The sequence below is a fragment of the Stegodyphus dumicola genome, chromosome 9, assembly GCF_044657685.1.
Source record: "Stegodyphus dumicola isolate Sdum_Otavi_A_Nest chromosome 9, ASM4465768v1".
Taxonomy (NCBI): domain Eukaryota; kingdom Metazoa; phylum Arthropoda; class Arachnida; order Araneae; family Eresidae; genus Stegodyphus; species Stegodyphus dumicola.
In genome coordinates this window covers 66,078,791-66,104,647 of record NC_140776.1, presented here as the reverse complement: position 1 = coordinate 66,104,647, position 25,857 = coordinate 66,078,791, and the positions used below count along the sequence as shown (strand labels likewise).

The 25,857-nt window shown below is 32.6% G+C and overlaps 1 protein-coding gene across 1 annotated transcript in view; it reads right to left on the bottom strand.

Moving 5' to 3' along the window:
• The window catches only part of LOC118195958 (midasin), a 589,327-nt gene that overhangs the window by 10,994 nt on the left and 552,476 nt on the right, over positions 1–25,857 (bottom strand). The window contains exons 87-88 of the mRNA XM_085823548.1: positions 23,853–24,208; positions 19,532–20,068 (exon numbers count right to left, since the gene is read on the bottom strand). Coding sequence (XP_085679674.1) covers positions 19,532–20,068; positions 23,853–24,208 — 893 coding nt within the window. The remainder of the gene's footprint in view (positions 1–19,531; positions 20,069–23,852; positions 24,209–25,857) is intronic.

The window sequence follows — 25,857 nt, the reverse complement described above, 5'->3', positions numbered from 1 at the left end:
TTATTAAAATACTTTAAAAAATTGATGATTGTTGATTTTGGTAAAGGAAAATAAGAAACGTTAAAAATATGATTTAAGAAGAAATAGTATACTAAATTTTTAAAAAATAAATGTTTAAGTGATATTTTGTGAAAACAAGATACATTTGACTCGGTGATCTTACCCACACTTACTAAAGGAACAAATTTTTAAAACGCCGAATTCGGACAAAATATATTATATACTTTCTAAATATGTTAATTGAAATGGTAGTTAGACATTAACAAGATGGAAGTTATTCAAATACATTGCTGAAATATTATACTTTTTTTGTCCGGGGGGGGTGAATAATGTTCTGGGGAGTTATCTTCCTGTTTGTGCAGCTTTCAAAATAATTTTTCAACCTTACTTTTCTGGTACTGATTTTTTAATATTGCATAGGTGAAATAATATGCAAAAATCTCTCTACTTTCTTAAGATTAGGAATTAGCAGAAAAAAGTATTGTCACATGTCAAATTTGCCTTAATATTGATCTTTTGTCTGATTAATTATTCCTATTTTTTTCTTTTCCATTCTTAAAATTTTTGTGTTTTTTTTTCCTTTTACTTTATTACACACGCAGGTGCGTGCCCGCAACGTACACACACATATATATGTATATATATATATATATATAGCACTTTTTGTAATTTTATTGCTAAAAAAATTTATAATTCAGTGAATGTGTCTTTTAAAACTCATTTTTGTAATGTTTGGATTTTGAGAAAAGAGGAAACCAAAATGCTAAAAAGGGGTAAGGTAATCTGTTCCTGTTCATCACTTTATCTCATTACTAAGCTATTACCACTATAGGAGGGATTTGCCACCCCCCCAAGGTTTGGGCCACGATTAGGGTCTTCGGAGTCTCTAAGAAGCATGGATCCCCCACAGAGTACAATTATATTTAGGAAGTTTTATTTTCGCATAAAATAGTTAAGTGTAATAGTGTAAATCCTAATACACTCATTACACTTAATTGTACACATAAATATGTATATAAACCATAATAATAATATTAACCTATGTACTTATTAAAGTTAGTATCATTTTGCATCTAAATTCGATTTTCATTTTCAGACAGTCATCGATTGTTGGTGTTCTTGGAGTTCTGCTTTGAGAAGTATCGACGAATCTTTTAACCTTGTCTAGCACTTCCCCGTTACGAATAATATCATGGTCTGAACCATGTTCAGATTACTAATGTATAAAATCCTGCAAATTGATGTTTGGAGTTAAAGTACACGATATATTCCTAACGAAAGAGATATTTCCATGGAGGAATTTCTGAGAAAAACAGGCTTACAGTAACGCTACACGTAGGGCATCATGTTTTTAAAATATGGGCACATCAACAAACCTAGAGATTAGTAATCGGTACATGGATAGGATACGCCTAAAATAATACAAAACTTCTTTAAATTTTTAAATTAATAATAAGCAAAACATATTAATATATTTAACAGTTTTGGAAAAGAAAAAATCATTTTTAAAAACTAAATTTAACTGTAATTTATTTGTTTTAAATGCAATATAAATTTATTTCAAGTTCGTTTGCTTATTTGAATACAAAATGTTGTTTGAAAGAAATGAAGTGCTAATACTGATGCATAATTATATTAATCATTAGCATAAAAAAACCTTAATTTTGGTTCAAGATTATTTAAGAAATGAAATATATTTTACTTATTTGTTAGACATTAAATAGAACATTACGGTAATATTTATTTTTTTCTTATGGTGTCCTCAGTGGTTAATGGTTAAGACCTTTGGATACTGGCAGTTTGACATAGGTTCGAACCCAAACAAAAGGGACGGGATTCCTGCCTGTTTGGTTTTCATGGTTTTCTACATGTGTAACCCAGTTTCCTACAGAAAAGGCTCCACGAAGGCCGATAGCTCTCGTATGCTTTGTTATATTCAAATAACCCTAACCCTCATACTACAACAACTATCACACTAATTTAGGGTAGAAGATTTCAAAACTAGATTTTAAATAAAACTATGGTTCCCCACTGGCAGAGCATCTAAAATCGCTAAGCACAGCTAGCTCGACACAGGTTCAAATCCTGGCCAATGAGGTGGTTGCATGGAATTTTTCTTGGCTTTTTTTACAAGAGGAACGAGAATATAAGTCAGATCCTCTTAGAAAGTTTCCTTCCTCTTGGGCAGATAAACAATTGCGTGCTTTGCTGTAATCCAAATACATCAAACCCGTCTGTATTGACAGCTATCATTCTATCTTTGTAAAGAAATATTAAGGTAAAAACATGTAAATATCAAATTTGCTTTAGACTGCAAATATTTTTAAGCAATTAACATTTTAAGCAGCAAAGCTTTTTAGTGCACTCATGAACAACAGAAAGTTGCAGCCCAGCTGGTATAGTGGTTAGCGTCGCTGACTACCGTATTGAAGGGTCTGGCTTGAATCCCAGAGAAGCATGAATGTTTGTAAATGTATAATTTACGTGCAGCATGGGGACACTAAATATGCAGCGAGCCGAAAGTCCTCTCGAGAGGTTGGTGGTAGGGCAACAAAAACTGAAAATTAAGAAAAAAAGAACCTAAAATCGGTGTAAAACTCTACCGATTACTAAAGCAATTTAGCAAAACCTTTACATCGGGCGATAAATTCTACTCATATAAGAAGAGTTGTATATTTATAGTATTTATCAAGTTAAATTTATGAGAACCTACTCAAAGTTTGGTTTTCAGAGCCTTCGAGAGATTCATCAGAATGGTGATAACATCATTAAGTGTGCGAGAGGCAAAAAATTTTTTAAAATAAATTAATTGTTGCAAAATGACAGCAAATGTCATAAGCGAGTAAAGTAGTTATATAAATAATTAAAAATATGCGAAAATTCTTCTGATGACCTCTTTCAAACAGCATAATATTTCTGCAAAGAAGTAGCCCATATTTAGTTCACTCATGGTATTTGTGGCTACAAACAGAAGGTCATCAAAGATTTTTAAACTACTTCCTGATAAGCTATTGAGTTCAAATTTTGTTAACATATTGATTGAGGATGATATACAAGATGTTAAAACAAGTTTCATAAAATTCCATTAAAATTTTTTTTAACTTAATGTTGACACGATTTTTGCTAATATTTTCATTTGCAAGACAAACTACAATAAAGCGTTTGCATTAACGTAAAATATTCTTTCAATTGAAATTTGTATGATATTTTTAACGCAACTTCTGATTTCTGGGTGAAAAGTCAGAAAATGTTTCCGATTATTTGAGGCATTTATTGGAAGTAAAAAAAAAATATTATTCATTGTTATTCATTTACTTTATTGGAAGTAAAAAATTATTATTCATTTTTGAAAAATGATTTTCCAATTGAAAAATTTCATTGAAAATAAGTTATTAAGATTAAGAAGATAAGAATTTAAAAAAGTTTTATAACATAAGCTTTTATTCAAAACTTATAAAATTTTTAATAAGCCAAAGGCAAAAAATAATTTATGGCATGTTTTAATGGGAACAAGAGATTAGTTAAGCTTCTTTACAATATTCATCTGCAATTTATATCAAGAATTATAAAAGTGCAGAAACTTAAATAACGAATGATTTTCCAATTGAAAAATTTCATTGAAAATAAGTTATTAAGATTAAGAAGATAAGAATTTAAAAAAGTTTTATAACATAAGCTTTTATTCAAAACTTATAAAATTTTTAATAAGCCAAAGGCAAAAAATAATTTATGGCATGTTTTAATGGGAACAAGAGATTAGTTAAGCTTCTTTACAATATTCATCTGCAATTTATATCAAGAATTATAAAAGTGCAGAAACTTAAATAACGAAATCAAACAGTTAATTTCCAATGTCAAAAATATATAAAGAGCGCGACATTTTTTATTATTCATGATATAAATTTGTAAAGAAATTTTGAAAAAAATATTATTTAATCTCTTATTTCTGTTAATCTATATAATAAATTACGGTACTCTTCTGTTACCGGGATCGGATTAAAAAATGTATGTATGTGTTCATGTATGTGCATATATATACATACAAACGTATACATGTGTTTACACACAAATACAGTCAAAAGTCGTTAATTCGGACACCCATAATCCAGAATGATCTATAATCTGGACCTCAAAGCTACAAACTTTCTGCGCATGCGTCACGTTGACACATGCCCATAGGCGTTTACGCGAGCACGTAATACCTTTACGGCTGCGAATATGCGTGTGCGCAAGCACATAATATGTTTACACATGCGCGTTTAATGTATAACGGATGGTATAAGCTAAGCTAAAATTATCTAATTCAGTTATGTTGCAGATTGCGTTGTTCCTTAATCTTCGAATTGGATCCGGCTTATTATTTTTTGCAGACTGTAAGAGCAATTTTATAAAAGTAAGCTTGAACTTTCGATTATGTCAAATAGAATTTCCGATATATATATATATACTAATATGTAAAGGATCTACAAAGCGAAAGTATGTTTTGAAATCCAAAATCTGTTTATCAATTTCACGCTGCTCTGCGGCAGGGGGCGGGGAGAAACGCCGCGGCACGCAATAAATTGGAAGTTGATCTGTCAGCACCATCCTTATCTTCAGGGCAGATGTTTTTATTTCATCTTGATGTACTCTGTCTTTGATATGATTTAAATTAAGTTCCTCGTTATTATAATTTGCTTCCGATAGTGAAGAAAGTGACAGAGAGGTTATTGAAAACGAAAACATTTCGATTGACAAATTAGTTGGTATTCTCGACACAGCGATTATAGGACTTGAACAGCGGAACTTTGTAACTAAACAAGAAATTATGTCTGTTTAATAGAATTAAAGAAAAAGTATTATCACATGAAACGAAGCAACTTAAACAACTTATATTTAAAGAAATGTTTAATAAAGTAAACAAATAAATATTAAGCTTTATCTTTTTGTAAATTTTGATACCCTTTAGATCATAATTGTTCTTTATTTCATAAATTACGGTTTCATATTTTTAATTTTGTAATTTCTGCATGCCATCTTACCAGATTTAAACTAATGATCTATAATCTGAAAAATCGATAATCCGGAATCGCCGAAGTCCCGACGAGTCCGGATTAACGACTTTTGACTGTATATGCACAGACACAAGCACATGTCATGCATACATACATTCCTGAATCCCTTCCGATAGCAGAACAATAGCTAAATTACTTTTCTTTTTTTAATTTATTAATCATTTGAGTTATAAATGAAAGCTTATTCTGTAAAAATCTATTCTTTGTAATTTTTTTAATTTCTTAAACAATGTCTAAAACAGAAATTCTTATTTCCTTTTCCATTAACTTTCCAACTGGTAACAAATTTCTTATTAATTTAGAACTAGTGTAAGGTCGCCGTTATCGTAAAACATCAAGAAATGTTCTTGATCGTAAAACTTCCCATGCTATTGATGGTCATTCATTAACTATTGTCATCAGGGTTGGAGGGACGCTTGTCCCCTTAGGCACTTGGGGGTGAAAGTAAGATAAAAATCCAGGCTATCCATTCTTGATGTTTCTTTTAAGTCTAACAAAAACACGGGACAGTCCCTTTTCAAGGAGGTATTTAAAATGACAATATTACGGGAGAAACCATTAAGGAGCTTGCATAAAAGAACAAAAAAATCTGGGTCAAACTGTTAAAGGGTTAAACCATAAAATTAAGTTCAGCAGCAATGTTGCAAAATAATTTTAAAATGAGCATACCTTTAGAATTTCCGATACACAGTTCCGCACCCGCTGGAGATAAAAAGGTTTTTTTTCCCTGCCGTAGAGTGTTGCCATTGCTTGCTTTTAAATTGTTGAGTTTGTTACTCAAAAATTCATTAACGTTTTACAAAATATGAAATCGATAATAAAACAGATTCCAAATTTCAAATCTGGTCTTCCACATGCCCATATTCACAGAAGGATTACCTCATTCAAAATTGGATGGCTCTAGGTACCATTGTTTTATTACAATGCGAGAAATAGACTTACATTTATGCAGATTTTTCATTATTTAATTTCTTCAAATATAATGCAAGACTAACATTTGGTGGCAACAGTTTGGAAAGTGAAACCGACATTTATAGTGATTCAACACAAGTTCTGAAAGGGACATGCGTACAACTGTGGAAAGTGCTCAATCCATGGTGTACTCCAAAGAAATGTTGCTTTTGTATCTGCGGGCAGAATCTCAGCTGTCTACAGCAGCAAAATATAGACAGTATATTTTGCTGCTGTAGACAGTCTGTCTGTAGATTATCTATATTTTGAACAGAACTCCTACAACTCAAACTCCAAGTGTAACTCTGTATCAATTAAGCATTTAAAAGTTTTGGGTTCAGAAGCCTATATGAATGTATCCGATACTCTACAAAACAAACTCGCACCACAAAACAAGAAGATGATCTTAGTTATTAGAAAGAATCTAAAAATTACCATCTTTCTGATGCAGTCACTAAAATCATTAGAGTGTCAAGCAATTTTATTTTTAAGGAGGAGAATACTAAGAATCGTCAACATTTTTATTCTCAATTAGTGAAGATTATGCGAATGACAAGGATTCTATCGATGAAGCAAAATATGATTTGCTTAATAATCCTCCTAGCTTAAATAATGAAGATAGCTATTATACCCTTTTTCCCACAAACACTCTAAAAATTCTTCATCATTATGAAGCAAGTGTAGCAAGTATTTTGACACTTGAGGTGAATGAACAGATAATAAACTCCCTCAAGTAGAGAACTAAGCCATAAATGAAGAGTTAAATTCTCTCAATAAAAATAAGATATGGGATCTTGAATCTCTACCAGAGACAGATAACATAATTGGATCTAAGAGGATATTCAAATAAAATAGCTTTATACAGTCAAAAGTCGTTAATACGGTCTCGTCAGGACTTCTGCGATTCCGGATTATTGATTTTTCCGGTTTATAGATCATCACTTTAAATCTCGTAAGATGGCATGCAGAAATTCTACAATTTAAAATATGAAACCGTAATTTATGAAATAAAGAACAATTATGATCTAAAGGGTATCAGAATTTACACACACACACACAAAAAAAGCTTAATATTTGTTTACTTTATTAAACATTTCTTTCAATGTAAGTTGTTTAAGTTGCTTCGTTTTATGTGATAATACTTTCTCTTTAATTCTATAAACAGACATAATTTCTTGTTCAGTTACAAAGTTCCGCTGTTCAAGTCCTGTAATTGCTGTGCCGAGAATACCGATTAACTTATCAATCAAAATTTTTTCGTTTTCACTAACTTCTCTGTCACCTTCTTCATGTCTTTATCCATTTTTTGCAGCAATTCCACTTTTTGTTTGATTGATATCGAAACATACTTTCGTTTTGTAGATTCTTTGGGAGCTCCAGCATCGGAAATTCTATTTGACATAATCGAAAGTTCAAGTTTACTTTTATAAAATTGCTCTTACAGTCTGCAAAAAATAGTAAGCCGGATCCAATTCGAAGACTAAGCAACAACGCAATCATTAACATTAACTGTGATGCTAAAGCAAAGTTTAAAGTTTAAAAAATTAAACATTTAGCAATAGTAGCAATAAAAGCTCCCTGAGATAATATGTTGTGCAGACATTGAAGACAATAAAAAGTTTCGAACTTAAACAATTTATTAACAATATAACAAAGAATAAAAACACAGAAAATAAATTTAAACAATATCAGAGTCTTAGGAAAAATATAATATAACCATCATTCATCAAATAATATTTTTACCTGGTCTTCAAAAACACTGGTATTCAATACAAACAAAAACGTCCTAAACAGTAATTATGCGGCCTAAAAATGAAGTTGGCTACACATTCAAAAAGTCCATGATCAATGGTCGAGAAAACACCTGAAATTTAAATCAAGTTCTTGAAAGCACTTAAAACCGGCCTAACTCCGTTTACATTAGTTGAACACGAGGAATCGCCGCTCACGTATTTTAAATGCCACCTTCATCGAAGAACATGGATGCCGCCCACGGCAGTCACTCACATGGTAGCCTCTGGAACCAAGGAATTTATTCTGGAACGATCATCTTGTGGATATGAACCAAGGAACTTATTCCGGAACAATCATCTTGTAGACAGGAACCAAGGAACTTTATTCACCGGACTGCATGCATCCTTCTGAAGGGGCTGGAAACCGCACACCCAAGTGCCAGGAAAGCGGGAACTAGAAGGAGTTGAGCTGATCCGATCCGATCCGATCCGAACAAGTATTGCTGGAGTAGCGCACGAAGCGCGCTGTTTCCAGCTCATGAGGAGAGCCAGTAGGCATATGACAGTAGGAAGTCTGATGTGGTAGGAGTTAAGAGAATGAGGTGAGGCAGAAGGGGGGCGAGCAAGATGCCGCAAGCCTAGGAATTAGGCCAGGCAAGAAGACGCGCCGCAGACGGAGCTGTGCAAGGTAAAGCAATAATGAGTTTTTAAGATAAGATACTGTGAAAGTATACTACATGACAGAACAAGTTTGTAAGAATACAAACTCTCAAAGGCATACATTTGCAAATATACAGATACAGTGACAAAAATGCAGTTTGGAAGATCAGAAATCATATAGAAGTTTCGATGAAATAATAAGAAAAGTATTCATAAAAGCTATATACAATATGTACAACTATATACAGGAATGTTCTACTTTATGTAGGAAAGTTCAGATCAGGCTAGGTGGGCTGCCAGCGGTTGTAACTCTTTATCCTCCGGTAGTGGAATGTAGTCAAATACATGTAATTTTGTCATGTGAGGGCATGTAACTGCTTTCTGGGAAAAGCTGGAGTTTAGGCGATGAAGATGCTCTAAGACAGTTTCAATTTTCAAATCTTTGTGTAAAGTCCTATTAGATACAAAATAATGCGCATTCCAACTTGTTCTGTGTAATTTGTAAATTAGATATGTCCCTGTCTCTAACTGATGCCCACGCAGGGGAAGCATACATGAAGATTGGCCGTATAACAGAGATGTATAAGTGCCGTTTTCTTCTTAAGTCCAGTTTAGAGTGCTCTTTAATAAGTGGGTTGAGACTCTGAATGACCCCTGACATATCTTTTTCCCCTGACATGAGTCAGGTGATCCTTCCAAGAAAATTTATCATTAATAATAACGCCAAGGTAATTCGCCTTGCGTACTCTAGGAAGTTCTGTATTAAATAGTTTAAGCTTTTCCATGATTTCAGTGGCAGAGTTCTTCTTTCGGATAATGAGCAGCTTGGATTTATCTGCGTTAATTGAAATACGCCATTTGGTACACCAAAATTCTATTTGCGGCATGATTTGTTGAAGTTTCCTGACAGCTTGATTAGGACACATAGATTTTACAGCAGGCGCCGTATCATCTGCATAACAGCCAATGAATAATTGTAGTTAAAGCCTGTTTTAGGGCAGTCAGTCACAAAGAAAAGATATAAGATCGGACCTAAAATTGACCCTTGTGGCACGCAGGCGTGAATTCTTTTGACTTCAGATATCTCATTTCCAATAGAAACATGAAAACTTCTGCCTTTCAGGAATGAATGAATAGATGAGACACGTTAAAGTTTTGGTGAAGCCAAGGGAACAGAGCTTGAAAATTAGACCCTCGTGCCAGACGCGGTCGAAAGCTTTGGCCACGTCTGGCATGAGTAAAGCCACATTTTGTCTGTCATGTAATGCACTGCCGATGAACTCAGAAAGTCTGACCAATTGTTTCGTGTTGGAAAGCGTTTTTCGGAAACTAAACTGTTCTTCTCGTAGTTTCTCTAAGTATGGATGGATTCTATGATAAATGATGCGTTCAAAAATTTTCCCCAAAACGGGAAGCAAACTGATAGGTCTAAATCCTTCTGGGCGAGTGGTAACCTTGCCAGCTTTAGGTAAGACAATCATTTTGGCTCTTTTCCAGCCAAGCGGAAAGTATCTGATAGTTAAGCAAGCATTTAAAATACTGGCATATCTTGCAATACAATTTTTCGGTAAGTTCTTGATCGCTAGGTTGGTTATTGCATCATAGCCCGGAGCCTTCCTGTTTTTTAGTTTTCGTATGATTTCTTGAATTTCATGTAGAGAGGTGAGTTCCAGATTGTCTTCTAAGTCCTCCTGTGAGGTAAACCAGTCATTAATGCAGTATCTTACATCATAAGCGAAGTCTATGTCACAAAGACTCTCGTTTGGTTTAAACTGATTTTCAAAATGTTCTGCAAAGGCATTTGCTTTTTCTTTATTAGTGAAAGCCATGCAAATATGGAAGTGAAGTGGTTTGTTCGCTACAGCCTTTCCTTTCAGATTTCTGACAAATGACCAGAAAGCATGGAATTGAGCCAGAGCGACGTGAGATACTTATAGCAGAAGTAGGCATGACATCATCTCACGGCAACCAATCAGCTATCGGCACGAATCGGCTTTTCAGATGACGTAACATCACGTTTCGTTTTTGCATCTCAATTAGGTTGAAACAGTCCGTTCTCAACGCACTAAGGTAGTAAGAAAAAGAAGTAGAAGTAACTACTATATTACTTTAAAATAAGAACTAAACTAAATAAACATTTCAAGGAGGAGAGATGATGCAGTAAAAAGATTTACAATAAGTTATATTTTCCAACAAATGCCCCCCACATCATCATCTCCGACCTGAAATAAAAACTGAATGCCAGTATCTTTACAAAATTCAAAACAAGAATAAATAAATATCACAATTTCATTCAATTCAGAAATTAAGAAAAATTTTCCTTTGGGAACATCTTATCCCATTATTCAAAAATTTTACCATAGCAAGAAAGTCCAACATGTTACAAAACAATATAAAGACATATATATGATCACACACTCATTACTTTTACCCAGGGCCCTGGTCACTCATACAACATTCTACACTATACAGTTTTACATTTACCTAATATCCATCATAATATGACTCATAACATATTATTTTTAAATAAACAAAACTCTTAATTTAAATACACACAAAAACAAATTTCATAAGAAAATTGTTCTACAAAATCTTATCAGGTTATGCTTAGTCAGCGGTTTTGTCATGGGATCAGCCAGATTATCTTTACTTGGAACATATTTTAAATCAAAAATTTCCCTGTTCAATAGATCACGAATGAAAAATAGTTTCACATCTATATGTTTTGTCCTTGAGTTTCCAATGGGTGATTTTGTAAAACATATAGCAGCCATGTTATCAGCAAACAATATTGGTCTTGAAACATAGTTACTTGCAATCTTAAACTGAATGCATTCATCCAAAATATTTTTAAACCAAACTAATTCTTTTGCTGATTCAGTCATGGAGATAAATTCAGCCTCCATAGTAGACAAACTCACTCCCCTTTCTTTAAATGTACACCAAGATACAGGTGATTCTCCCAACAAAGCTATTTGTCCACCAATAGACACCATATCATTCCAGCTTGAAGCAAAATCTGAATCTGAATATATATTGAGCTTCAGTTTCTTGCATACCAGTTTAAGTTTCTGCTGTCTGGTATTGGAAACGTACCCTAAAAGTTTAAGTAATCCTTCCCAGTGAAACTTACCAGGATTGCTTGGGAACTGAGAAAATATATTAACAGCATAAGCTATATCCGGACGAGTACGATTGCAAAGAAACGAGAGACATCCCAAAACATTTCTATAAGGATAATTCATCATTTCAGTCGTTTCTTCTTGTGTACTGGGACTTTGAGACTTTGAGTATTTCACACCTTTAACTATTGGAAGGGAAGTAATTTGTATTTTAAAAGACTTGAATCGATCAACTATGTCTTCTATATATAATTGCTGATGAATTAAAACACTATTGTTCTCATATTCAAATTCCACACCCAAAAGCTTTCTTGTTTTACCTAAAATTTTTAAATCAAAATGTGAACTCGGGACTTTTAATATTCTTTTGGCCTGAACTTCACTTTTTCCAAACACAACTATATCATCAACATAAACCAACAGAATGACAAAATCTTTAAAACGATAGACACAATTACACCACTCAAACTTGATAAACCCTAGGTTACATAGTGTTCTATCCAACTCGTAGTACCATAAACGCCCACTCTGATGCAAACCATACAAGGCTCTATCTAAACGATACACAAAAGTTTCTTTATCTCGCTCTATAAAACCCTGAGGTTGGGACATGTAAATTTCCTCTGATAAAGGAGTGTAGAGATAGGCACTTTTTATGTCGCATTGTATATTTGCCCATCCAAGGTGTGGAACTAAAAGGAAGAAAAAGAGCCTTATTACTGAAAAGTTGACTACAGGAGAGTAGGTTTCATCATAGGTATCGTATTTAATTTGCCGATAACCCTGAGCCATTAAACGAGCTTTAAAACGAACAATGTTTCCAAATTCGTCACACGTTTAATGTTGAAAATCCACCTGCAACCTAGTGGAGTTTTGTCTTTAGGAAGTGAAACAAGATGCCATACCGTATGCTTTCGCATGTTGGTCATTTCCTCTTCCATTGCCTCTATCCATTTCAGTTTTTCTGTGGATTTCATTGCCTGGTTATAAGTGTTTGGAATTGAAACCTCTAGTCAGCTATCTCAGGTATATGACGTTGAAGGAGTGCCAGTTGGGTCGATTTTACCACTATAAGTATTGCTTCCCTTGAAATTAAACAAGGTAGGATCATACTGAATATTATGTTCAGTGCAATACCTTTCTACATCATTTGGTGATCGTAGTCTTTGATTAGACCCCCTCTCAAAATAATACACATCTGTACGAGTGCCGTCTGGCCTTGGAACAGGTTTACGAAGCCAAGTTACTTGTGTCAATGTAGATTGAGTGTCAGTGCCAATTGTAGAAGAAGGTACATTGGTATCGGTTCTTTCCTCTATTTCAGGAAAATAGCCAACTGGAGTATCAGTAGATTGGAACTCTACCCTTTCTTCAGATTCCAAATCAGGAAGGGTGCCCAGTGCAGCTCCACTGCCACTTTTCTGCATTCCAATTGACTCTTTAAAAGTAGCATTTAGGGTTTCTACTACCTTTTGCTCATTTTCCAACCAAATCTTGTACCCTTTTGTTCGTACACTGTACCCAATCAATCGGCCCTTTGTTGCCTTTGGATCAAGCTTAGAATTTCTTTTAGCCTTTGGAATTCCCACATAGGCAATCGTTTCAAATGCCTTAAGGTGACATACTGATGGTTTCCGCTTCGTGTACAATTCGAATGGGGTTCTATCTTGGCCCTTATGACAAATCCTATTAAATGAATATGCAAAATACATTACTGCATCTGACCAAAATTTGGAACTCATTCCACTATCATGTAAGATTGCACGTACATTGTTGAGAGCTGTCTGATTAAATCTCTCACAAACTCCATTCTGTTCTGGAGTATATACATCTGTAAATTCGTGCTTTACACCATTTTTATTACAATATGACCTGAATTGATCATTATCATATTCTCGCCCATTGTCATTCCTAAAGTATTTCAACCTAAGGTTCAAAGCTCTTTCCGCACGTGCTATATGCCTTTCAAATACTTCAAACACCTGACTTTTCTCCACAATGGGGTACACTACCACATAACGAGAATATTCGTCAATAATGGAAACGAAATAATGTTCACTATTCCTTCCTGGAATGTTAATAGGTCGCCATACATCAGAAAAAACCCTTTCAAGCGGCCTCTTTACTTGAATACCTTCTAAGGGTCTATAGGAGATTCGTCTTTGCTTATTGATTTGGCAATATTCACAAAACAAATTAGGTGAGTGCTTTAACACAGGAAAACCTCAAACTAAATGTCTCTTACTAGTCCTGACAATAGCACCATAATTTATATGACCAAACCGACCATGCCATAATTCACTATTGTTATGCTGAACTGTGGATGCCTCAAATTTTACAGATTTGCCCCCCTTTTTCACTATTTTCGGGAATACATGATAGTTACTTCCTATCAACTTAGCTTTGTACAAAGTTTCATTTTCATCATCAGTAACTTTAGTTTGACCATTTTTGCCATAAAATCTTGCTCCATTGATATCCACCCTAGGTCCAGATATTAAATTTCGTCTCAGTTCAGGTGAGTATAACACATCTTTAAGCAAAATAACCGTATCCCCAAATTTCATTTTAACAGTACCCTTCCCATGTATTGGAAAAGTTACCCCATCAATAGCTACTAGCATATTCTCCTTTTTCACAGGAGAAAAAGTATCAAACAATTCACGATTTTTACAAAAATGATGAGATGCAACAGTATCAAAAATCCAGCTATCATCATTTTCCTCCAAATTGTTAACATTAGCTTGAGCTATAAAATGGGACTGAGCATGGGAATTATTTTTACCTTTACTCAACTTGGGTTTATTCTTACATTTAGGAGATGCTTTATTACTACTAGATACAGCTGAGGAAACAGAAGAAGCAGGTGAGGATGATCTGGAAAAATTACCTTTCATTCTACAGTATTTTTGAATATGACCTGGACGGCCACATTTATAACACTTGAGCCCTTTAATCTGCTTAAATTTGTGTTCACAGTTAGTACTTTGGACTTCTATAGTCTTATTAGAATTTTCCCTATCTATCTCTCTTAAACCAAGATGCGTTTCATCTGCTAGTATTTCAAGTTCAACATTTTTAAAAATGAACTTTGCATCTGGCCACCTCAAAACATTCTGAACTACTTGATCAAATTTATCTGGAAGGAACCTAAGAAACTTGAAACATATATATATGTCTCTTACAGCCTGATTAATATCAGCTAACTGTTCAGTTACGCGTTTTAATCTAGAAGAAAAGAAACTAATACTTTCATTTGGCTTAATTTTACAATTTAAGAACTCTGAAAACAGGGACATATGTCTTGACCGATAATCTGGCTGAAAGTATTTGGCAAGCGTATTCCATGCCACTACCGGGTCATCAATTTCACTTATCAAGCTTCTATATTCAGGGCTTACATTCATATAAATTAACGATAATGCCAATCGACTTCTATTTTGATAGTTGGCAATAATTTCTTTTGTAATACCCTTAACATCATTTAAATCAGGACATTTTTCAATACCTTTAACCAAAAGCCATGCATTTTTCTCATTTAAGACAAACTTCATATCTTTGGACCATGTAAAGTAATTACATGCCTCAAGTTTAGCAATATTATGCATGACACTAACAGTAGCCATATTTGAATTTTAACAAAAACCGCCCCCCCAATCTCTTAAGTCCTAAATTAACTTTAAACTTCAAAAGCCTGCACTAAAATTAACTCAGGGGCTGGGCCCATAACCAAAATGGTGCTAAAGCAAAGTTTAAAGTTTAAAAAATTAAACATTTAGCAATAGTAGCAATAAAAGCTCCCTGAGATATGTTGTGCAGACATTGGAGACAATAAAAAGTTTCGAACTTAACCAATTTATTAACAATATAATAAAGAATAAAAATACAGAAAATAAATTTAAACAATATCAGAGTCTTAGGAAAAATATAATATAACCATCATTCATCAAATAATATTTTTACCTGGTCTTCAAAAACACTGGCATTCAATACAAACAAAAATGTCCTAAACAGTAATTATGCGGCCTAAAAATGAAGTTGGCTACACATTCAAAAAGTCCATGATCAATGGTCGAGAAAACACCTGAAATTTAAATCAAGTTCTTGAAAGCACTTAAAACCGGCCTAATTCCGTTTACATTAGTTGAACACGAGGAATCGCCGCTCACGTATTTTAAATGCCACCTTCATCGAAGAACATGGATGCCGCCCACGGCAGTCACTCACATGGTAGCCTCTGGAACCAAGGAATTTATTCTGGAACGATCATCTTGTGGATATGAACCAAGGAACTTATTCCAGAACAATCATCTTGTGGACAGGAACCAAGAAACTTTATTCACCGGACTGCATGCATCCTTCTGAAGGGGCTGGAAACCGCACACCCAAGTGCCAGGAAAGCAGGAACTAGAAGGAGTTGAGCTAGAGCGACGCGAGATACTTATAACAGAAGTAGGCATGACGTCATCTCACGGTAACCAATCAGCTATCGGCACGAATCGGCTTTCCAGATGACGTAACATCACATTTCGTTTTTGCATCTCAATTAGGTTGAAACAGTCCGTTCTCAACACAAACAGTGGCAGTAAGAAAAGAAGTAGAAGTAACTACTATATTACTTTAAAATAAGAACTTAACTAAATAAACATTTCAAGGAGGAGAGATGATGCAGTAAAAAGGTTTACAATAAGTTATATTTTCCAACAAACTGGAATAGATAATTAGATAATTTTAGCTTATACTATACGTTATACATAAAACGCGCACGCAAAAACGTATTCTGCGCTTGTGCACACGCATATGCGCAGTCGTAAAGGTCATACGTGCACGCGTAAACGCCTATGCGTATGTGTCGGCGCATGCGCAGAAAGTTTTTACCTTTGAGGTCCGGATTATAGATCATTCCAGATTATGGGTGTCCGAATTAACGACTTTTGACTGTACTAGAAAAATTGAGAGACATAAAGAGAGACTTTGTGTTCTCTCAAGTAAAGAAAGTTGACTTCAGTGAAACCTTTTCAGCAACTTAAAAGATTTACAATAATAAGAGGTTTTCTAGCTATAGCTGCACATAGAAAATTGAATGCTATATAAATTGGCATAAAAAACTATGCAAAAATTTAGTGTTTCAGCTTAAGAAATCTCTGTATGGACTGAAACAAGCATTTAGATGTTGGAACAAGACATTTTCTGAATTCTTAACTAATTCTGGTTTCAAGCAAAGTATTGTGGATTCATGTGTCTTTAACCAGCTGACTGTGGCGCTCTCGTTTAAGAGTGCGCTCCGTTTTGTGTCGCCAGAATCAAGCCATGATGAGTATATTCATCAGTCACAGAGTAAGTTGAGCTGGTAAGATATTTGATGAAAAAGATGGGTTTATTTTATAAAACTGAAAATTTTATTACTAATATTTACTTATTTGGTTAACATAAGCATATATTACATACATATTAAACTAAAAATGCAATAAATTAAATAAAATATTATACATATAAAAGTAAGAATTTAAATTCCTGCTGTACAGTTATATTCAGCAAAACAGGGTACAATATACAATGGGACTTTGCAAATCGAACACCAGTAATGCGATTCCTTCCTGATCTTACGTTTGTAGCAATGCGAACACCTTCGCATACGGTTGTTTTTTTTCGATGTTCCGGGTATATAATCCAGAACATGATTCCTGCCTAATTGACTTATATTAGGTCTAAATGGCCGAGTTTGTGTCAATTAATTTCTTTCAATTGGATATGTCGCAAAAGTGTCTTCAATAAATCTGAGCAAAAAATTTATATGCAATAATATTCCATTATTTTTTTTTTATATAATATGAATGCATTCAGACACATAATGTCTAAGAAATGGAGATATATCTTTTTGTAGTACTTTTTGAGTTCGTTTTCTTGCTGTGGAGTAGGCTACGATAATTCCATTGCTCATATCCACAGATAAGGGACACCCATTTTTTCTACTATAATAAATCACTAGCTCCAGTTCTTTTGTTATTATTTTTCTTTTCTCCAGGAAAATCAACTTTTGGCTATGTGTTTAGACACAGTAATGGACTACAGCAACTTATTTGGTGTAGTTAAAAATAATCAACTGTTTCTACCTCTACTGCTGAGGCTCACTGAAATTGAATATATTGCAGCTTTCTTGCAGTGAAAGAAGTATTGTGGTTGCACCAACTTCTACAAGATTTGGGTGAAAGTGAAATGCCTAAAGATATATTCATGGGCACTACCATTTTATTCATAAAAACTGTGCAGACAAATCTGTTATTATAAAGTATGTGAAATCAGAATAACATTTAGGAAATCTCTTCATGAAAGTTCTTTCCAAAGCAACATTTAAAAGATTAAGAGAACTGTTCAGCATAAGACTTTCATGTGAACCTTTAACAGATTTTTATTATTTAGTTTATTTTAGTTATAACCTTTAACATTTTTATTCAATACTTAGTTCAGGTTTTCTTATTTAAGTCACTCATACTTTTGTCAGTTCTAGTGACAAGAGAATTGAAGGGAGTGTTAAATCTGTAATTTTGTTGCCATACTTTTGTTGTACTTTCTAGAATCAAACGAATTTTTTATTCAAAGGTATGTGAAAACATGAAGTTAAATTTCCAGCTACTATCCAAGTGTGAGAGCATTTCCGTTTCTGGTATTGGAAACTTGCTTCCATTTGATGGAAGCATCAATGCTGAGCAGTACCAGAAAATTTTGCACTAAGTTCGAGATTAATCTGGTATCAATCTCAACCAGGAAAAGCAGCATGGCCTCACAAGAAAAGTGAAAATACATAAAGTACACAAGTGAAAATACATAAAGTAAATATACAAGAAAAAGTATACATATATTGGAGGCCCTTATTTAAGAAGCATGAATTAACATTCCAAGACCTCAACTGCACTCCTGGAAGACAAGGGACTTGTATCTAATTGCCGGCAAAATCAACAAGAGTTTTACTAAAAATTTATGCCACACTTCCTTTTTGCCTAATTTTTTGTTTTGCACTGGCCTATTTTTCTTCCAATTTAATAACATAATGCTGAAATTTGAGTTATTTTTCTATTTATCAAACAAAACTGTTTTTATCAATATATATATCCTTTGAAATTTGAATATCTAAGGCACGATTTTAAACATAATTGTTAAATTCTTTACAATCTTGAATTTTTAACTTAAATCCTTTCTTTATTCATTTATGACTTAGATTAGCATGTAGATTACATAAGTACTAGAAGTTTGTAACACCTAAAAATTTCATATTCTTTACAAACATGTGAATAACTGACAATTATTAAATTTGGCCATTTCTGTCCATTATTGCAAAGCAATGCAATTTATCACATTTTATGAATACTTTTCCCCCCTCATTAATTGATGGTAAGATGATAAATTAATTTCTTTTCTTTTTTTTCATCTTAAGAACAAACTTTTCTTTTTATTTTCTCAATTTCACTTTTAGTCCATCTGTCCAACAGAAAATGCCATTCAGCAAAAGTATCATTGTTCAATATTTGTAATGTTTGTGACGGTGACAATCAAAAAGAGCCGCATTACATTAGCAATAATAATATTTTTAATTTCATGTTTTTTGAAGCCAGTACAACCAAATAATTAACTAGTTATACTGAATATAACTTCACAAGCACATAAAATGCTGTGCAGCTATATGACTATATATATATATATAAAACTTTCAGTGCCTAGCAGAAGTTACTATTTAGTTGAAAAAGTTATGGGTGAATAAATTACAGCACGTAAATAAACCCAAAACAAATTAGCAATTGCTTTACATTATGCTATTTAATAGAACATTTGCTAATAAAATTTTATTTTGAATTATCTGAAGTGTTTGGTAAGTTCCTACATTTTAGATATTATTTATTCACATTATGAAATTCAGCAATAGAATCTAAATATTTATAAAACACAAATACAATTATAAGATAAATACAGTGCAAATGTCATACATTTATACATTGATATGATCTAAGTAGCTTACCTCATTTGAAGGACTATCAAGGACAATGAATACCATAAAAATATTATTGTCTCTTGCTCTTCTCACAGCATTTTTCATTACTTTCTCTCCCTCCCTGTAAATACCTCTACCATCTGATATTATTATTAAAAGCTGTGCAATTTCTTTGGATATTGCTGTGAACCTGCTATTACTCCTAGCTTGAACAAAAGCATCAGTAGCATAATTTAACATTTGAGGATAATTAGTTCTTTTTTGTGAAAAAGAAAACTGTTCAATTATTCTAGATCCAGTGATGCTACTGAATTGTTCATTAAAACCAAGCAGCAATTCTACCTTCTCCCCAAAACTCACAACTGATATATCTCCAGCTTCTAAAAGACTCAGAGACTGCCCTAGGACGGCAAGAGATTCAAAAGCAAGCTGCTTGGAGTGGTTATCAGCCATACTCGATGAGTCATCAACAGCCAGCATTATTTGATATTGCCGTTTGCTTGGCTTTGTCCGACGTAACCAAATTTTATCCTTGCGGAAATCACTAGCAATATATGGAATGATCTATAACAAAAAGAAAAAATAACAATTTTTACAAACAGCTACACAGGTAATATTAATCATTTAACACACAATTTGAATTAATTTATGAAAGAACTGAACACCAAATAGTATATAGACGAGGATTTTTATTACATATGGAACACGCTTCAACCAAAAACAGTTGTTTAAACATAAATTAACAGAAGAAAAATCTAGTAAAGACATAATACAATTTTAAGCTTCAATAAAAATATGCAAATGCAACTAATATAAAATAATAAGAAATGAAAAATTAGGTGACAGATGCTTATATATATATATAGAGAGAGAGTAGATATATTTTTCTGGTTCCAAATCTTAATGTATCAGTTAAATATTCTCTCATTTCATACTGTTACATATTTGAATGAAAACCATAAATACAGAAATTATGCTATCTTACATCTGCTAATGAAAAGACAGGCTTTTAATGAAATCAAAAACTTAATTACATAATGCTAATTTCATATTATGACTGATAATAATACATCTGCTATTTAATTTGCTTCAAAATATTATTTTCACAAGAAATACTTAAATAGAGATGCCTTTTATTAATTCTATTAAGAAATAATTTTTTAATGAAAATTTCATATTGAATATGCAGATAAGAAATAATGATACTCAGAACTTATTAGCTATTTAAACAAAGTCACAGATTTATAAATTATAGTATGACTGTAGGATAAAAAATATAAGTTTCAGATTTTGTAACATAAAATATCGTCAATATTGATGGTTTTGTGGTAAAACATACACATAAGTTAACTGGAAATTTTATCTTATCTTTTTGATATATTTGAATAATTTTAATATACTTTATGAAAGTTTGGAAGAATTAAAAGCAACTCAATTGAATAATTTCAATACTTTATGACAGTTAGTTTTGAAATAGTATTTTATAACAGAAGATAACACATTTATTCCTCGATTTCCGTATTATATCTTCTATGATATTACATTATCAATTTGATTGTAAGGTTTGGTTTGGTTTATTTAATTATGGCAAAGTACTTGAGGGCTATCTGCCTAGGGGTACAGGTGCCTTTATGGAAGACTTTCTAAGGGAAATTGGCTCGTATACATGTTACATATGGGGAAAATCATGAAAAGTCCATGTAGCCAGCCTGCTTGCCGAGATTCAAACCTTCAATTGAACTACCAGTGTTTAGCGACTTAACTATTTGGTTGTAGGTGGGCTTCCTGGATTGCAAGATCTGTTTTCAATGATATAGTTTTTAAATAAGAAAACTGCAATGAATATTAGCTATGGTTATCCTGCATCATCAAATTAGTTTTTTTTTTTTTTTTTTTTTAAAGAGCTACAATAATTGAACAAACATTAGTACTGCAAATACTTGCTAGAAAATAAAACAGCATTTCTAAAATAATGTCACTAAATTAATGAAGAGAAGAAAAAAGCAGATCCATATTTAATTTTCAGTCCCTAATTATAAACCATTTGATGATCATCAATGAGATCTGCTCGAATTCTAGTTATGCACCACAGTGGGCTCAAATGAACACAGCTTGCATTACAAATTTATGAACTAACAGATATACAGCATATTTAAGAAAAAAGAACTGCTTAATCTAGCAACTGCCAAATGCTTAAACAACAGCAAAATGCTTCTAATTCACTGAAGAAAAGAAGCACCTAAAATAATTCTGTAAGCAAATTATTATAATGAAAATGACAATATGGTTAGGAGACTAAATCTGGAATTCTCTCCCCCCAAGCCCACGCTAAATAAAGCTGTAACATTTACCAATCAAATTAGGGTGCTGTATAATTACTCAACTTTTTTTTTTTTTTTTTAAATTTCTCACCAGAATAAACTTTAAACTGTACCAATGTGGTCTTCTTTTTTTCATTACAACTAAATGTATAAAAAATTAAAACTGTACAGCTGGAAGCCAAATGATTTGCTACTCTTAAAATGTATCTGCTATAAATTTGACAAGTCAGTTAAACATATAAAATTTATTGAAGAATAATTTTTAAAAATACAAATTCCACACACGTTCACATTGTTTTTTCTCTCATAATCCCATATTTAATTTCAATAATCTTCCTCAGTAACCAATAAAAATAGTTTTATTTGTACTACTTTTTATCAAATTTTGTTACATAAATAGGAAAAGCTTTGAACTAGAGAAATGATACTGTTTAGCAGACAGTCACCAAGAATTTTGTCTCTTATTAGAAGTGACTATTAACAGAGATTCCAAATGTATGCACAATTTATTACACTAACAGTATAAAATAACACTTGCTGCAAAATGTTTTAAGTAATACAGATGAAATATTTAAAAACTATTTTTGCAATGGCAGGAACGGTCAACAGGATGCCACCAGTCAATGCACACTCATGTGCAAAGATTATCTAATAGTAGATGCCAGATATGTCAGTGCTAGCTGATGTAAAGCATTTAGTAAGTGTTCAATAGAATCAACATTAGCCACTGTCAACTATGTCATATATACTACATATAGCTGTAACTTAGTTGATGGAATTTCTGGTACATATTCTGAAAAGTTATGATTAACCATATACACACTGAATATTCCATATTGTTTAATTACAGCATAAAATAATAAAAAGCGACAATATTTTGATAGTAATTAATTAATGCTATGACAGAAAAATGGAGCAGAACAAAATTATAATGCTGCGATGAAGTGATGTGTAAAACTGAGAAAATGTGTTCGAACATAAAACTAGATAAAATCTCAATATGTATATTACCTTAAGCTACTTCAAAGCCAGTTAAGATTAAATAATCAAAATCTCTCTCTCAAATATTGAAATAAACTAAAACTGATTCTTTCCAGATTAAATGCTCAACAGTTATACCAGAACTATTAAAATACTTTACAAAGACTGTTAAAACATGGACATTCTATTAAAATAAGGCACATACGCAGAACAACATTACAATTAGAATGTACACGTTCATTGGTGACCAATTCTAAGGTAAATTAAAAGACATGCTTTCTACCAATTTCTATATGCTTCCCAACATTATCTCTAAATTTTATACTTTTCTGTTTGTTATTTACTTGAACACCCTGGAGTATCTGCAATTTAATTATGATGATTTTAACACCTCTCAAAAGAACAAGCTAAATGGACAACTCTGTAGTGAAGACTGCTAGCTTTTTACCTTTTATCTATATATATCTGGCAACCCAGCAATAAAGAATCTGTTATCCATGATAATTAAAATTTAATGTAATCTTAGAAATTCAACTACTACCAGGTTCTGGGTATTAGAAAAATGTTCTAAAGCTTCTCGTGCACTAAACAAATCTATATAAATATAAACTTTTCCTGGCATAGTTTAGATAAGAATGTAAATGCATAATACACAGCACTTAATTCAGCAGTGACTATTGTGAAAAAATTAAAATGATTCTCTTTATTACACTGATGCCATATACTTTCATAATATGAAAAATTAATGAGAGATTTCAGTAACTGCTGATTACCAACAATTTTTGATCTTTATTTCTAGAAGCCAGAAACTGCTAAATAAAAACAATCACATCAGCCCTTATTATAATTAAAATATTACTGCAACTCAGCATTTAAAAAACCCCCCATCATCTTTAAACTTTCGTTGTAACACAAAAATTTTTCCACCATAAGAAAACTGATTTAAAATAAACTTCTGATTAATATTCTTAAATAATTAAAAGTAGAAACTTTATAATAATTCATTGGAAATTATTTACAGAATTCATTTTCGGTAAATAACTTACTTTGCGCATATTCAGGCGTTTACCAGTTCGGTAATCTCCCTTCAGTTTCGACATTTTAGTTGGTTCTAAAACTAGCCTCAACTGTTCGCATAATTCTTGCGCAAGACTTGATACAAGTATTTCATAATTCCTCCATAACTGACCAGAGCTAATTGTCTGTTCTTTGTCAGCATGGCAAAACAGATCCAAGTCTTTTTCCATTTTCAAGCGCAATCCTTGCTGATTTACAAATGATAAATGCCTCCATAAATCATTCTGAGTATGAATTGTTGATTCAAGACCACGGGGAACTGTAAGTGTTTTAACTACTTCTCCTTCAGTTATTTCCATTTTTTCATCTCTTTCTCCAATTTCACCTACACATGATAAAGAATAATATAAATATTATATGTAAAATTAAACAAGAATAATCGTGTATTAATTTTAAAATACAATATGCATTCACAATATCTCTAAGAATTTAAAATTTATGAAATTGACAACATGAACAACACAAAATAAGCAGTCAGAATTTAGCACATATACAATACAGAAAACATCCATTTATTACATTTCATGGAAATTAAATTAAAATTGAAGAAACACTTCCCATAAGTATATTACAATTTCTGGTAATTTAATTAGAATTTCTAGCAACAGAAACATGAAATACACTGTTTAAATAGTGCTTTGTTGACATTTTATAAAAATATCTCCCTTCAGTTTTGACATTTTAGTTCGTAATCTGGACCTCAAAGCCACAAACATTACGCATATGTGTAGAGAAAGCGCATACATTACATGCAAATGCTTTACGCATGTGCGCGTTGAAAGAAATGTTTAATGAAGTAAACAAATAAATACTAAGCTTTTTTTTTTTTTTTTTGTACAATTTGATACCCTTTAGATCATAATTGCTTTTTATTTCATAAATTACGGTTTCATATTTTTAATCAGTCAAAAGTCTTTAATCCTGACCTCAAAGCTACAAACTTTCTGCGCATGCATAAACGCATATTTCATTTACGCATGCACATATGCATTTACGGATGTGCATAATGCATTTATGCATGCGCGTTTGTATAATGGATGGTATAAGCTAAGCTAAAATTATCTATTTCAGTTAATGTTGGAGATTGCATTGTTACTTAATCTTCGAATTGGATCCGGCTTATTATTTTTTGCAGACTGTTAGAGCAATTGTATAAAAGTAAGCTTGAACTTTTGATCATGTCAAAAAGAATTTCCGATTCTGGAGCTGCCAAAGGATCTACAAAGCGAAAGCATATTTCGATGTCCATCAAACAAAAAGTGGAATTGCTGCAAAAAATGGATAAAGACATATCCTTTGTTTCTCTAACCACTCCAAAATCTGTTTATCAATTTCAAGCTGCTCTGTTTGTGGTAGTGGGGGGGGGGGCATCACGGCGCGCAATGAACTGGAAGTTGATCTGTCAGCTCTACCCTTATCTTCAGGGAAGATGTTTATATTTTATTCGGCTTATAATTCCTTACTAAATGTAGTATTTCATCTCGATGTACTCTGTCTTTGATATGATTTAAATCAAATTCCTCGTCATTATAAATATCACGAATACACACAAATAGTTTTCTGGTTGCAATTTTCTAATTTCGACGATGCCTAATGTATGCTTTACACATGTGCGCGTTGAAAGAAATATTTAATAAAGTAAACAAATAAATATTAAGTTTTTTTTTGTAAATTTTGATACCCTTTAGATCATAATTGCCCTTTATTTCATAAATTATGGTTTCATATTTTTAATTTTATAATTTCTGCATGTCATCTTACAAGATTTAAATTGATGATCTATAATCCGGAAAAACAGATAATCCGGAATCGCCAAGTTCCAATGAGTCCGGATTAAAGACTTTTGACTGTAGTATAATTTCTGCATGCCATCTTACCAGATTTAAACTGATGATCTATAATCCGGAATCGTCGAAGTCCCGACGAATCCGGATTACGTACTTTGTACTGTATATATAGCAATTCAATTAGTCT